Here is a 16,247-nt window from a genome sequence, read left to right as displayed (position 1 = left end):
CTCTGTTATTCTATGTTCTATGCTTTCAAAACCAGTTAGTTTACTTGAACCAGGCACCAGTTTGAGGAAGGGGATTGCAACTTTCTTAGCCACTGTATTTCTTTCTCAACCAAACCGAGGTTAGTTTTCCTTTTTCCTTGTAATCCAGTCTGCAGACTCAGAGGAAGAAACACAGAGAAAACTTATATACACCTCTTGGCAACTATCAAAAAGGAAAGCAGAATCCAACTTACTTTAATTGATCTGTAGTTTTCATCATTTAGCACTGCTTTCACTTTAGAACTCTCCCCTTCTTCTAATATATCCTGAATGCATAGGAGAGACATATTTGTGCAGGTTTATATACATTTCTGTGGTATTTATGTTGCAATCTAATTACTTCTAATAGCCTCTCAGTGCTTTAGCAGTCCTGTTTTAAAATTCAAGCTGAACTCTTACACATACTTAGCGTTGTTGGCTTTGTTAGAAGATAAGCATGCAAAAGAGGAATTTTTTTTAAACGCTGCTGAGCTTTTACTGTTGCACAATAAACTGAAAGGAGAATCTGAACAGCGATTCTAGGCAACATTTAATTATAGTGTCCCCCCTCCCCTTCCTTAACATCCATCTACATTGCAAAGAGGAAAATACGTCTGTTGCTAAAAATGATCAGGGGAAGGGGCTGTTTTGCAAATTATCTTTAATTTTAATGCTTTGGTACAAAAGTGATTCCTAGAGACTCTCAACACAAATTAACACAATGAAATGGTCTTGTTTCAAAAAGAGAATGGGAGGGATATCTAATGTTTCTCACTAAGTGGTGGGAGGGATGTTATTGCCTTGAGACAAAGGTTCTCCCTGGTACCCAGAGAGAGCTAAACAGTTGTGGGATGCAACTGGTGTAACAACTGGTTCGCTTCCCACGTGCTTCGCATGCGTGCCAAACGGGCGATCCATATGTGCACAGTATATTTGAAAACAGCACCTTCTACTGCAGCTCCGGTGAATAAAACAGCTGAGGTGTGGCAATCCACGCTGCCGCACCGATCAGCTGGGCTTCCAACAAAGGAAATAAAGGTAGGTATAGCGCAGGGGCGGGCGGGCCCAGCTGATCATTGGAGTGAACCAGTTCGCTCTCAGCTGATCGTTGGAGCTACCAGTAGGCCCAAACCAGTCGGAAACAGCAGAATCCCATCCCCGGAGCTAAACTACAATGTTTGAGGTGTAACATATTAAATATTTTCTTTCTTATGTCAGTGATCAGGTCTAGAATGGAACCCCAACGTTCTATTTACATAAGGTATATTTTATTGTTCCCGCCACACCCATCCATATAGTTTTGAACAAGTTGAATACAGTAATCCTTGACATGTGTCCTCAATTGGGACCAGATTTACTGTTGCTAAGCAAGGTGGTTGTGAAATGAGTTGCGACTGATTTTGTGACCATTTGGGCCCATGTTGGTTAAGCCTATCACTGCCGTTGTTGAGTGAATCACATGGTCATTAAGCAAATCTGTCTTCCCTTATTGACTGTGCTTATTGGAAGCCGGCTGGGAAGATCAAAAATGGCAATCACATGACCCTGGGAAGTTGCAACCATTATAAATACATGACTTTTGCCAAGCACCCTAATTTGCATCATGTGATCATGGGGTTGTAGGTGCAAAAACCAGTCATAAGTCATTTTCTTCAGTGCTGTCATAATTCTGAACAGCCGCTAATGAATTATTGTAAGTCAAGGATTATCTGTATTGAGAGGAGAAAGACCAACATGGACAGAAGGAAATCATGGATGGGTGTCTCTGAGTGGAAATGCTTTCAAAAAGCCTTATGTGACATCTCACATAACATACCTCAATTATTTCTTTGACTTGTTCTACCATCCAGGGCAGCCCTTCAATGTCATTCACTTGAACTACAGTGAACGGAAGATACTTCAGCATGGAAGCTGCTCTTCCAAATGCAAGGCAAAACTCTTTATTTTCATTGAATTCATAGTTTTCAACCAGGATTTCAAACGCATCCTTGAAGCAGGAAAGATAGGAAACAGGGAAAAAATGAATAACAATTTAGAGTAGGCAGAAAGTTTAAAATTTGTAAGTGGATGAACAAATGTCTTTATATTATGATAAATGTAAAACACAATTGCTAACCTGCTGAATATTTTGCTCATGGCTCTCTTTAACACCATATCCTGCAATGAACCATTATGTGTTGTTTTAGCTTCCACTAACCAGAGAATGTGGATCAATAGAATCTGGATAAATTTCCAGAGTCTAAAACAGTAAAATAATTGCTACCTTGTTGAAGACTTTACCCCAATCTTCTTTTTTCAAATATATCTTTTAATGAAAATGTCTTAGCTTGAAGCAATCAAAGATAATAGTTTAGAGCAGATTTAGATTCCACAATCGGAAGTAAATCCTGCTGAAATAAAAGAGCTGATGGAGAGTGTCCATGGATAGGTCGAAATTTGCAAGATGGATGGTGGACATTGCAGTCCAAGCCCCGCTTCTTTTAAATATGCATATAGTATGACCACAAGTACCAAAGCGGCAAAACTTGGATCATGATGCCACATCTACCATCTGTCAGATTTGATATCCTCTACTCTGAGCACCATAAACAGAGTACCAATTTCAGGAAGAATTTGGAGATACCAGAAGCAGTGAGGAACCCTAAAGACATCTTCACATTAATATAGCTTTTGCCATTTGAACATTTCAAATCTCACCATTTGCTCTGGATTTTTTGGGTGCATCTTCCTTCCGTCCTCCCACTCCTGGGAATCTTGTCAGAATTTATTAATAACTTGTGATAAATGTGAGGAGGAGGAGGAGGAATAATAATAACAACAACAACAACAACAACAACAACAACAACAACAACAACAACAACAACAACAATAATAATAATAATAATAATAATAATAATAATAATAATAATAATATGAGGTGGTGCAAAATTATTGCAAAAGTGAATAAAAAGATTTTGTAAGCACTTCTGTGATTCATAACATTGCAGGAAAGGAAGATCATATTGTCTTTGCAAAAGGCAGAAGGGAAGGGAACCATCTTGAAAGTGCAGCTTGCAGATTAACTACCTATAGCAGTGATGGCTAACCTTTTCGGAACTGAGTGCCGAAAGCGCACACACACAAAAGTGTGTGCGTGCATGCGCACACCCATAAAGCAATGTGCGTGTGACCCCATGCATGCAACGCAGGGGTGAAATCCAACAGATTCTGACAGGTTCTGCAGAACCAGTAGCGGAAATTTTGAGTAGTTCGGAGAACCGGTAGCGGGAATTTTGAGTAGTGCAGAGAACCAGCAAATACTACCTCTGGCTGGCCCCAAAGTGGGGTGGGAATGGAAATTTTGTAATATCCTTTCCCCAGGAGTAGGAAGGGAATGGGGATTTTGCAGTATCCTTCCCCTGGAGTGGGGTGGAACGAAGATTTTGCAATATCGTTCTTCTGCCACGCCCACCAAGCCACACCATGCCCACCAAGCCTGGCCCACAGAACCAGTAGTAAAAAAATTTGGATTTCACCACTGATGCAACCCCGTGAATGTGTGCATGACTCCCGCATGTTTCTGCCCCTGCACATGCACGAGCGACCCCATGTGCCTCACCCCCATGCATGCACGCGCACTCCTCACACGTGCACTCCCCGCACATATCTCCTGTGTGCGCCCCACTCCCCATGCATGCATGGCAGAGACCCCAAAACCTGGCGGGAAGTGTGCATGCAGGGGAGGGGCTGAGCTGGGGCGTCAGCTTTCGTGCCCACAGAGAAAGCTCTGCGTGCCACCTGTGGCACGTGTGTCATAGGTTTGCCATCACGGACTTATAGCTTTCAGTGATGTTTTTTAAACAACACCAGTATTGAGGCAAACAATATCATTTCCTGCTTCTGCTTTCTCAGCTTCTCCAACCTGCCCCAGGACCCAGCAGAAGGAACTGCATCTCAGCTTCCTCCTTGATTTGTTTGATGGAAATTATTTCTGCCCATCATGTCCAATGTGTAAAAACAAAAACAAAAAAACTTATTTCTCTGACATCTGATTGAGTATTTTCCCAATCCAGGAGCAAGGTTTGTCATCTCTTACAGGCTCATAAGAAAGTCTAGCTCCATAATTGTGTGTCTATTTCTCTAAAAGTAAGTAGGTATCTTTCAGTAACAACAGATCTCTTTAATGCTAATTGAATGCTTTATTGCAAATTGAGGCCCATACAAGGATTTTAAAAAGTAAGGTTATTACTATTTTAGACAAATAGTGCAAATTAAAACTTGATCATAGAAAAAATTCTGAAATACCTGTGTATGCTGAAATCTTCAGGTTTTAGAAACTTACATCGTAGCACATGCTCTAACCATACGCATACAAATACACACAAACACACACACATGTATATATTGCTAGTAAAACATTGCTTGGAAAAAATGTGTGTACTAGGAAAGGCATACAGTATATAAATATATACTGGGTTTATGAATGTCAAAGTCATTACAAGCAGGGCTGAACATAATTAAGAATGACTGAAATGAGAGCTAAAAACAACACTGACAGAATCACAGATACTTCACAGTATCAAAATTGTTTTTTCACAGTTAAAGCAAGAAAACTCAAAATAGTTTCTCTGTACAAGAAGCAGCCTAACAACCATGGCTCGCATTGACAACATTGTGTGCTCTCTCAGTCCAATTGGTATCTTGGCAAATGAAAGTTAGAAGAAAGGTGGTTGCTAAAATAACATTTATTTCCTGCCTGCTTCTCTACTGAAAAGCCAGTTTGGGTCACTCAGATGCAGGAAATGCTCACAAAATGTCAAAAAATATTTACTTAAAATACTGGACTAAAGTGTGCATTATTTCTTTTGACTGGAGAACAATGGAAAAGTTTCCCTTTTGTATAAAGCTTTACGTTCAGCATTTCTGGTAAATGAAATGAATAGCCAGCTAGTATTAAGGTTAATATGAGAACAATTTTAGGCTCAATAGGAAAACCACAGGACAATCCAAGAACATCTAAGACAAGCAATGACATCTGGCAAATTTAGGTAATCTACTAAAATGCTCATGGGTGGAAGGCAGCATTAAGCCAGTGAAACTTTGAGATCAGTAATGCAGTGTCCCTGGCGATAAAAACACATTGGTTTTACTTTGTCCTTGTTCAAGTCCTGATGTCAAGCTTGTGTCCATTGATATTTTTTTTTAATGAAAAATCTGACCTGTTTGTCCTGCATAAAATCCAGAGGGGCCTTGTTACAAGGCTACCAAATTTGGAATTTCATTTTTTAAAGCATCCTGTTTGTGTTAGATTAATCTATTTCCCATAGTCCATAGATCCATGGACCAGATCCATACAACTTGAAATAATCAACATAATCGTGAGTAAGGCCTCCTCAATATTCATTTGGTAAACCAATTCCAAGTTGTGTTTCAAAGTGCCTCCTCCACCATCACTACCACATCCCTTCCTTTTACTCCAAATGGTAGCTTTTCCAACCACTCTGTGGCATTGGAGATCTTTCTGTCTTTGGAGTTTTCCTGTAGTAAGTGAAGAACAAGTCTGGGATTTGAGTAACCAGCTGTTCAAGTTCAGCTTTGCAAACATTAGCATTCTACATTTGTAAATGTAAGACGATATATGTAGTAGACAACTTTCTTTTCCTTATCTAAAAAAACTTACTTTTGCACCTATCCATGCAACATGCTTCCTATGGTTAAACTGATATTCTTAAGAGACTATTTATACCAACACTGGAAGTGTTAAACAGAAACGTCAGACAAGATCCAGAATTAAAAGGCAGAGATTATCAGTTCCTTCCTCTCTCAATTCAATTGCCTTTTTTCTTCTAAATCTCCCATTTTCTGATCCAGCTGCAGTTCTCACCTGACCCACTCTCATTCCATAATAGACCACACTATAGTTCCTTAGCAGTAGGCAGACTGAAATAATTTATTTGTTTTATTTTATTTATTTATTGAATTTATATTGCCGCTATTCGCTCATGGCGACTCAAGGCGGCTTACGTAATTTAAAACCACATTAAAAACAATAAAACTAATAAAAGAATCAAATAAATTAATATAATAAAATCACACACACACACCTCCTACCCCAGCGACAGCAGATCACACCAGCCATTCAATGGGCTCCATCCCACTCTGGGTTCCCCAGGCCCGCTGGCAGAACCAGGTCTTCAGCACCTTCCAGAAGAGTACTAGAGTGAGGGCCATTCTAATCTCTGGGGGAATGATGTTCCAGAGAGAGGGAGCCACCATGGAGAAGGCCCTTCTTCTGGGTCCCACCAGGTGTATCTCCCTTGTTTACCATTTCCTAAGGTAAAGGTAAAGGTTCCCCTCGCATATACGTGCTAGTCGTTGCTCTAGGGGGCGGTGCTCATCTCCATTTCAAAGCCGAAGAGCCAGTGCTGTCCAAAGATGTCTCCGTGGTCATGTGGCCAGCATGACTCAACGCCAAAGGCGCACGGAACGCTGTTACCTTCCCACCAAGGTGGTCCCTATTTTTTTTCCTTGCAGTCTTATGTGCTTTCGAAACTGCTAGGTTGGCAGAAGCTGGGACAAGTAACGGGAGCTCACCCTGTTACACGGCAGCACTAGGGATTCGAACCGCTGAGCTGCCGACCTTTCAATCGACAAGCTCAACGTCTTAGCCCCTGAGCCACCACATCCCCTTTCCTACCACTTTTTTTCCTACCCCTTTCTTACCACCATGTTATTTCCTAAATAAGGCATATTTTTATTTATATAATAATCCTTTCCTGTTCAAGTTATACCCTAATGTTAGTTTTAGTCTCTCCACAAATTCTTTCCATGAAGCAAAGCTAATGGCTACCCAACATCAAGTGCTTCTTTTCCTGGCCTATAATTGGCCAGGTGGAAAGAGTATCAGTCAAAATGCAATGGGAGGATAGTAAAACAGGGAATACACTCGCACAAAGTTACAAAACTGCTGCAATTTGTTTGAGTTTGAGGGACAGGACAGCAGAGAGGTGGTCTTACATGTCTCAGTTATTTTAATCAAGTTGCTCTAAAAATGCCTGGATCTCACTTCATGTTTGTATCACCCACTAAACTAATATTGCACTTCCCAAATGGTTTTGCATATTTTATATGGTAAAATAAGATATCTGCAAGCATCATAGTCCAATATTATAGAACCTACATAATATGAAAATATATTTTCCTTCCAGTAATTATCAGTTTTCCCAATTCATTTGATACCTGTCTCCCCTTCCATCATAGAAAAATACAGCTGATATTTTATTCAAAGACTACATTCTATTTTGGGGCGCCTCATTTGTCTCCCTCTGCTTCTTGGTTTTCCTATCAACTTCAAATAAAGCGTATTATATTTCACTTAGATGCAGATTTATATCTAACTTGTCTATATGTGACCGGACTGAATTTTGGCTATTTATAAGATGCCTTTGAAGAATGCAGTACTTGAGATTTGGCTGAGTTGAGTTGAATGAGTTGTTTTCTTAATGAAATCATGGCTGTTGTAAGAGTTTGGTCTCCCTATATTAGATACCAGAAGAATGGAGCAGATATGTTACTATAGTTATACATACAGTACACTATAGTGCATCTAGTAGTTGTTAAAATGTTCTTAATATTCTATAACGGTATTTTGAGAGTCTCGGCCAAGTGATACTGCCAAGGGAACAATCAGATTATAGATAGCATAACCATCAACAGGTTAGTTTCTCAGGGTGTAAAGGAGACAAGGGGAAGGACTGCACTTTCAAGCATGCAAGATTCTGTTAGTGTAGCTTTATAATAAAATAGAATCAAGATTGATCTTAGTCTTGTGGGGTAAACCAGATAGGAATCGCAACTAGATGATTCTATTTTATTTTTTATTTTTTTGTAAGTCTATACCAGTGGTAGTCAACCTGGTCCCTACCACCCACTAGTGGGCGTTCCAGCTTTCATGGTGGGCAGTAGGGGTTTTGTCCGATACTGAAGCACTTTCCTTTTTTTTAATTTAATTGACTTTTTAAAAAAAATTCATACCATTATTTAAAAACATTTTCATTAGGTTTTCATAAAATTCCCCGTGACAATTTAAATTTCTGAAAATATACTATTTGTATCGCCCACGCATAATTTTAGTTCATGTTACATAAGTGAAACTAAATGGCGCTATAGTGCGACTGCAAGCAAAAGAGCCTCATCCCAGAATAGCTCGCGCATCTCCCCCACACCACCCAGCTGTAACAGACAAGCAGAGCTGGTAGCTGGCACCCCCCCCAACCCAATCCACGATGCGTGAGAGGCATGCACAGACAATACATGGCGCATTACTGTGGAACTGGTGGGCAGTTAGAAAATTTTACTACTAACAGAGATACAAAAGTGGGCGGTAGGTATAAAAGGTTGACTACCCCTGGTCTATACTATATTCCTTTAGCAGCATCTCTATGCCTTTCTCCCAAGGTCTTTCCCACATGCCATTCCATGGTCACTGTTGCTTCACATTGATGGTTGTTTGAGCACTGTGAGCTTATCAGCTGCTGTTATGGCTACACACTCATTTTCTACCAGTTCTGTCAACTCCCCATTCGCTTGGCCATATTTCCTTCTGTCTGAGTTAATGAGATAAATTCTCCCTTGTAAGCCCCTTGGTCTTCTGAAGGAAAGACAGGATATAAATCTAACTCAGAGAAAGAGACAAACACAGAGGCAGAGAGTTAAAGATATTACAAACACATAAGCAATATGTATTTGTATTTCCATCAAGTTCTTTGAGAAAGTTAACAGAACTGTCAGATGCTGTTTATAGCATTGTTTCTAAAATGTAAATTACAAAGGGATCACAGTACGTATGATCCTCTTATTTGTAAATCACTAGTTAAGACAATTGTTACTGTACTCCCAGTTAATTATCATTAGCATATTTATTAAATATGGAAAGCAGAACAGAATATAGGTATTCATAGACTGACAGTTGTTCCATGCTACACTCCAGTTGTAAAACATGGGATGAGACCAGTGGTGGGATTCAAGTAATTTAACAACCGGTGCTCTGCCCTAATGATTTCTTCCAATAACCAGTTTGCCAAACTGCTCAGAAAGTTAACAACCGGTTCTCCCGAAGTGGTGCGAACTGGCTGAATCCCACCACTGGATGAGATCATGGGAAAGTTGTGTAACATTACAAATAACTATGAGCCAATAATAAATTATGATAGGTATCATAATGGATCTGTAGGAACAAGATGAGAGAATACAAAAAAAAATTGATTGACTTATGAATGAATAAGGACTTTGACTATATGATATGTAACCACTTAGCAAAAGTTCAGAATTGAAGGGTAAGTGTGTGTGTGTGTGTGTGTGTGTGTGTGTGTGTGTGTGTGTGTGTGTGTGTGTAAGATAAGATTTAAGCACAATGTACTCCTATGTACACATGGGAATCAATATAAATCTTAAGCATGATGGAGTTGTTATTTATGATGACAGATTGAGAGAATTAGTGAAGAATAACAGAATAATGGGAAATTTTGAATGTGAAACAGACCATTTTTTTTTATAGTGAGAGGAGCTGGTCTTGAAAAAAAATGGATATAGAAAAAAGAAAAGAAAAGTTGAAGCAGAAAGACTGCGGGAAGACAAAGTATGAGTCCTGAGAGAAAAAGAATATTAATCTCCCAGAAGAATGAAAAAAGACATAAGGAAAAAAGCTGTAGAAGCTGTTTAGAAGAAAATAAAAAGAATTATGTGTCAAAGAAGTATATGGAATTATGCTAAAAATATTTAAAAGATGTTTCATGGAATGATAAAATAAAAGTAGCTGACAATAAAAAAATGGTTATAAGTGAACAATTTCTTCAAAAAAATAATGTGTATACAGAGTAGATGAGGTCAACTTTTTCAACACTTATTATAGCTTATTTCTTTTTATTAACCACACAAAACTTCTTTGATCCTAGGAAAATTCAGTTGTTTTTCTTAAAATTTGCTGGGAAGTTATTGGTTCATTATTATTTTTCTGACCGTATTAATATTTTATTAGACCCTTAATTTAGTTCTGAACATTTAAGGGAGCTTAATTTTTATCAGTATTTTATCACTGATATCTTATTTCACATTATTGGTCAATGAACATGGCTAGTGGACTGGTTGTTGGTTGGTTGACTGTGCACAGAAATATATAATAAATAAATAAAATATACCGTATATACTCGAGTATAAGCCGAGTTTTTCAGCACGTTTTTTGTGCTGAAAAGCGCCCCCTCGGCTTATACTCGAGTCTACGTCTTGATGTACTTCGGGAACCCCGCAAGGAGACGCCAAAGAGGCGGCGAGATCGTCCGGCGGGATTTGCCCAAGGCTGAGCAGTTCGCCGCGCGGACCTGAGCCAAGCCGGTCCCAGTCCAGCCGAACGGTGAAAGCGGAGTGGCGCTCGGCATGTCGCTTTCACCGTTCGGCTGGACTGGGACCGCTTCTCGGGTCCGCAGTAACTCCCGCCAGGCTGTGCGCGAAGAAACCATTTAAAAGCCCGCCAGGCTTTCTTTCTTCTCCTCCGTGCTTCAGAAGTTGGGCTTTTAAATGGTTTCTTGGCGGCACAGCCTGGCGGAGTTACTGCGGACCGAGCCAAGCCGGTCCCAGTCCAGCGAGCGGTGAAAGCGGAGTGGCGCTCGGCATGTCGCTTTCACCGTTCGGCTGGACTGCGACCGCTTGGCTCGGGTCGCAATAACTCCGCCAGGCTGTGCGCGAAGAAACCATTTAAAAGCCCGCCAGGGCTTTCTTCTCCTCCGTGCTTCAGAAGTTGGGCTTTTAAATGGTTTCTTGGCGGCACAGCCTGGCGGGAGTTACTGCGGACCGAGCCAAGCCGGTCCCAGTCCAGCCGAACGGTGAAAGCGGAGTGGCGCTCGGCATGTCGCTTTCACCGTTCGGCTGGACTGCGACCGCTTGCTCGTCGCAGTAACTCCCGCCAGGCTGTGCGCGAAGAAACCATTTAAAAGCCCGCCAGGGCTTTCTTTCTTCTCCTCCGTGCTTCAGAAGTTGGGCTTTTAAATGGTTTCTTGGCGGCACAGCCTGGCGGAGTTACTGCGGACCGAGCCAAGCCGGTCCCAGTCCAGCGAGCGGTGAAAGCGGAGTGGCGCTCGGCATGTCGCTTTCACCGTTCGGCTGGACTGCGACCGGCTTCTCGGGTCCCCGCGGGCGGGGAGCCGACTTTGGCCCTTTAGCAAGGAGGAAGGTGGGAGGAAGCGGAGCTGCCGGCTGTGGCGCTCCGCTGAGCCGCCGCCGCCGCCGCCTGGAAGAGGAGGAGGTGACCTTCACGCGGAGAGGGTGGGGATGGGGGTTGAGGCGTGCAAGAGGAGCGAGCGTGGAGGAAGAGGAGGCGGCGGCCCGCCGGGACAGCGGCTTCTAAGATCAGCCCACGCTCCGAAGAGGAAAGGAGCGAGTGGGTGGGTGGCTGGGACGAGACCCCCACCACAAACACACACACAGCCGGTCGGACGGCGCGGTTCCTTTCTCTGCTCTCTCGCTCTGCGTCAAGGCGCTGGAAGGGGCGGAGAGCGAAACAGCAGCAGGAGCAGCCGGCGCCGCCGCTTCCTCCTCCTCCTCCTCCTCCTCCTCCTTTCGTGGCGGGCTGCTTCCAAGTCTGGAAATCTGTTTTGGGAAGTGGTGGTGCAGCGCGGCAGTTCAGCCCTGTCGGCCGGGGGAAGGAGGCGGTGGATCGGATTCTCGCGCCACACCGAAGTCGGCTGGAAAGCTTGCTGCTTCTTCTTCTTTTTTGCTTCTCTCCCCCCCCCACCCCTCTTTTCGGCTCTCTTGCAACGTTGCTGCAGCTCCTCGGCTCCTTTTCCCGGCGCCCCAGAAGGCTCGAGCCTCTGCTGCCGATTGAATACTAAAATAAAATAAAAGAGCGGAGAAGAACGGGGCGCCGCTTTTGGTGTCCGCGTCCCTGTCGCCGCCCGGCAGGACGCGTTTAAAAAAAAGGGGCGGGGGAGTTGAAAAGAGGCTGCCTCTTCGGGTTACCTCAACATCCATTCCAGAGCCGCTAAAAGAGCGGCTGCTTGGCCCGCCCTGGTTGGGGAACGGGCACAAAAAAAGGGTCCCTGGTGACCCAGAATTCATCCTAGCCCCATTGACTGGCCCCTTTGACTCGATAGGATTTAGCTGACGGGATTGTTAAACAGCGCTCGCACCTTTCTTCTGGGGAGAGAAGTCACTCTAATAAATATTGGGAGGTGTTTTCAAGGAAACATAGGGGTCCACCTTCTGCCCACAAGAAATGTAGGGAAATGCCACCATTCCCAGCCTTCTGAGCACATCAGCTTATCCTGGCAGAGGATGAGGAAAGTCGCATTTCAAAGCCTTTGGAAATCACCAGCTTGGAAAAAGCTAAATTATGTAGGGCTATTCAGCTACAACTTCGTGTTTAGGTTTTGTCTTTTGAAGCGAGATAATGATAGCTAGCTAGCTAGCTAATTAGATAGATAGATAGATAGATAGATAGATAGATAGATAGATAGATAGATAGATAGATAGATAGATAGATAGATAGATAGATAGATAGATTAGAAAGAAAACAGAACAAAAAAACAGAATAATAGAGTTGGAAGGGACCTTGGAGGTCTTCTAGTCTAACCCCTGCTTACGCAGGAAACCTTATACCACTTCAAATGCTTATCCAATATCTTCTTAAAAACTTCCAGTGTTAGAGCATTCACAACTTCTGGAGGCAAGTTGTTCCACTGGTTAATTGTTCTAACTGTCAGGAAATTTCTCCTTAGTTCTAGGTTGCTTCTCTCCTTGATTAGTTTCCACCCATGCTTCTTGTCCTGCCCTCAGGTGCTTTGGAGAATAGTTTGATTCCCCCTTCTTTGTGGCAGCCCCTGAGATATTGGAATGTTCCTATCATGTCACCCCTAAACTAGACATACCCAGTTCACATGCCCCGTGAGACGTCTTGCTTGCATGTCACACACACGCACCGCTCGCTGGGAAAAAAAAAAAGGATGGAAGGAAGGAAGGAAGGAAGGATGGATTGATGGATGGAGGCGACCGCTTTGAAGCGCAACCCTTCTCCCGCAACTAAGGGGGGGGGGACAATGTTTTCCCCAATCCTACGGTGTGGGAAACAGTCATTCTTTCTTCCCCTAGTCTCTCCGAGATCGCACTGCAGCACCCATCATCCCCAGCCGGCAATCTGAGCTCGTGCCATCGATGTGGTCCTTGAACTTCCCCTCCTTGTTTCTAACCCAGCCTAGGATGGCGGCGTGGAGGGTATGGTGGTGGTAAACGACCAGGAGAAAGCTTTCGCTCTTTTCGAGAGGTCCTCTTGGAAGGCTGCCTTGGAAAGGGAAAGTGGGAGGGGCAGAGATTTCTCCTCAAAGGTCCCCTTGGAAGGCTGGGTTGGAAAGGGAAAGTGGGAGGGGCAGAGATTTCTTCCTCTCGGGTCCCCTTGGAAGGCTGGGTTGGAAAGGGAAAGTGGGGAGGGGGCAGAGATTTCTTCCTCGGGTCCTTCTAGAGTCCTTGAGAAACTGATATCATACAAGGTTAATAAATTATACTCCTCCTCCTCATTGATGAGTTTTTCATCCTGAAATTGATTGAAACATTGTACCATCATATGCTGCCATAGTATAGTGTTAACAACATCTGTAAAGATGATATATGAGCATGACACTAAGTTTTTCTATATTTCCCCCTTTATTGAAAAACTTCCATCATGCTTCTTTCTGAAAACAAAGGTCATTATAATATACCTCATTATATATTTGATTTGATGATATTTCAGTTAATAAATACCATTTAAGGTGTTAAGCTTCCTTTCTTTTTCAGCAGCAAAGTGAATTACAACTTTAAAGAACTTTATTACTTTATATTCATTTATTTTAAGTATAGATTTTAGATTTTTAAACAAATATGTTTAGAGCTTTTATATCTTTCAAGTTATTCAAATTATCCCCTCAGCAGGTATATAATGGCATCCAATTCCAATATCATGTTGGGGCTTTTGAGCAAGGGAGGAGGAGCGAGCACCGCCTTTGCTGGCATTCCGGGATTTCCTTTGTTTAGAGCTGGGAATCCTCCTTCCCCTTTTGCACTTTTATTGTTTTTCGTTCAAATAAATATTCATGTTATTTTACTTGGCTCTATCTTTATTTTTTACATTGACCAGTAGCTGCCTCATTTCCCACCCTCGGCTTATACTCGAGTCAATAGTTTTTCCCAGTTTTTTGTGGTAAAATTAGGTGCCTCGGCTTATATTCGGGTCGGCTTATACTCGAGTATATACGGTACTTGCAAACAGCAGCAAGAAACTGTTAAGAAAAAAGGTAAAAACAATGCAGGTCAATTTTTATGGGAGTGTATCGGGTTTGGGTCAGTGAGTGTGTAATGGGCCAAGGGAGCTAAACAAGAAAGTCCCAGCTTCCTGAAAGAAGTGTTTTGGAGACTCATACTTAGAAGAGGGTAGTGACATATTAAACATCAGTATTAAAATCGATGTAATTAAAGTTAAGAGTTAGGAAAAGTTAGTGGGAAAGATGATAGAAAGGAAATAAGAAACACCATGAACATGTTGAAAAATGGCAGGGCTGCCAGCATAGATGGAGAGATGTTGAAATATGGATATGATAGCAAGGCTACTATATGCACAAAAATGGAAGGATATTTCGATTCCCACCATGGACGAATGGCTACAGAAGCTGATGTATGGCTAAATTGACTGTTTTGATCAAAGAAAAGAATATAAGTACCTTTGTTGCTACATGGAGACCACTTCCGGATTTCGTGCTTGAGGTGGGGGAAAAATGAAAGTTCAGTTTTTTTATTGATTCAATTGATTTGTTTCTATAGAAATCACTAGTTTATATTATTATGGAAAACTAAAAAGTTGTCGTTTGATGTTAATGCTTTACTTTATGGCAAGAGAGGGAGTCAGAAATCAACACAGCTTTTTTTTCTCCTTCCCCCACTCATTTCTCTTTCCCCTTCTCTCCCCTCCCCCTCCTCTTCCTATTTGCTTTTGCATTTTGTATTTTATTCTATAATCTCATCAAATGTTTAAAGAGGGGGAAGAAAGAAAGAAATATAAGTGTGGTTTCCTTACAGAGTACCTGGGCAATTTAATTTAATTTCTGGGTTCTATCATATCGCAAGATCTCAAATGGACAGCTAACATCAAAAACATCATTAAAAAAGGACAACAAAGAATGTTCTTTCTGCGCCAAATCAGTAAGCTCAAACTGCCCAAGGAGCTGCTGATCCAATTCTACAGAGGAATTATTGAATCTGTCATTTGCACCTCTATAACTGTCTGGTTCGGTTCTGCAACCCAACAAGAAAAACACAGACTTCAGAGGATAATTAGAACTGCAGAAAAAATAATTGCTACCAACCTGCCTTCCATTGAGGACCTGTATACTGCACGAATCAAGAAGAGGGCCGTGAAAATATTTGCAGATCCCTCGCATCCTGGACATAAACTGTTTCAACTCCTACCCTCAAAACGACGCTATAGAGCACTGCACACCAGAACAACTAGACACAAGAACAGTTTTTTCCCCAAGGCCATCACTCTGCTAAACAAATAATTCCCTCAACACTGTCAGACTATTTACTGAATCTGCACTACTATTAATCGTTTCATAGCTCCCATCACCAATCTCTTTCCACTTATGACTGTATGACTATAACTTGTTGCTGGCAATCCTTATGATTTATATTGATATATTGATCATCAATTGTGTTGTAAATGTTGTACCTTGATGAACGTATCTTTTCTTTTATGTACACTGAGAGCATATGCACCAAGACAAATTCCTTGTGTGTCCAATCACACTTGGCCAATAAAATTCTATTCTATTCTATTCTATTCTATTCAATATGTGTGTGAATACTACAATATGTGTGTGACAACTGAAAGAATATGGTTCTTTCTAATACAAAGTGAAGATAGGCAGAGTGAATGCAAAACAAAAAAACAAAAAATGGGCATATTGGATAGTTAAACACACTTGATTAGATAGTTGGCATAATTCTAACTCAAGGATTACTCAAGAAGACATGAGCAAAATGTGGGATCTATAGCGTGACTATGTCAGGCAGAGGATGGGCAGACCAATTTTTACTCTTCCTAAAGTGACAATAAAATTGTAGATGTGAAGGGGAAGAGAGATTGCACATTTCTTGATTAAGACAGTTATTAATTGAATGGGTTTTACTTATGAGGTTTTTTGAATGAATATGGAATTAAAAGTCGGTTGCTG

The 16,247-nt window shown here is 41.7% G+C and overlaps 1 protein-coding gene across 4 annotated transcripts in view; it reads right to left on the bottom strand.

Annotated features, from left to right (window-relative positions):
* Positions 1 to 16,247, bottom strand: part of DNTT (DNA nucleotidylexotransferase) — a 225,084-nt gene that overhangs the window by 149,050 nt on the left and 59,787 nt on the right. For all 4 annotated transcript variants that reach the window (XM_058187434.1, XM_058187436.1, XM_058187435.1 and 1 more), the window contains 2 exons: positions 1,835 to 2,005; positions 234 to 305 (listed from right to left, as the gene is read on the bottom strand). In XM_058187434.1, coding sequence (XP_058043417.1) covers positions 234 to 305; positions 1,835 to 2,005 — 243 coding nt within the window. The remainder of the gene's footprint in view (positions 1 to 233; positions 306 to 1,834; positions 2,006 to 16,247) is intronic.

Source organism: Ahaetulla prasina, chromosome 6, assembly GCF_028640845.1.
Source record: "Ahaetulla prasina isolate Xishuangbanna chromosome 6, ASM2864084v1, whole genome shotgun sequence".
NCBI lineage: Eukaryota > Metazoa > Chordata > Lepidosauria > Squamata > Colubridae > Ahaetulla > Ahaetulla prasina.
This window is presented reverse-complemented; position numbering and strand designations above follow the sequence as displayed.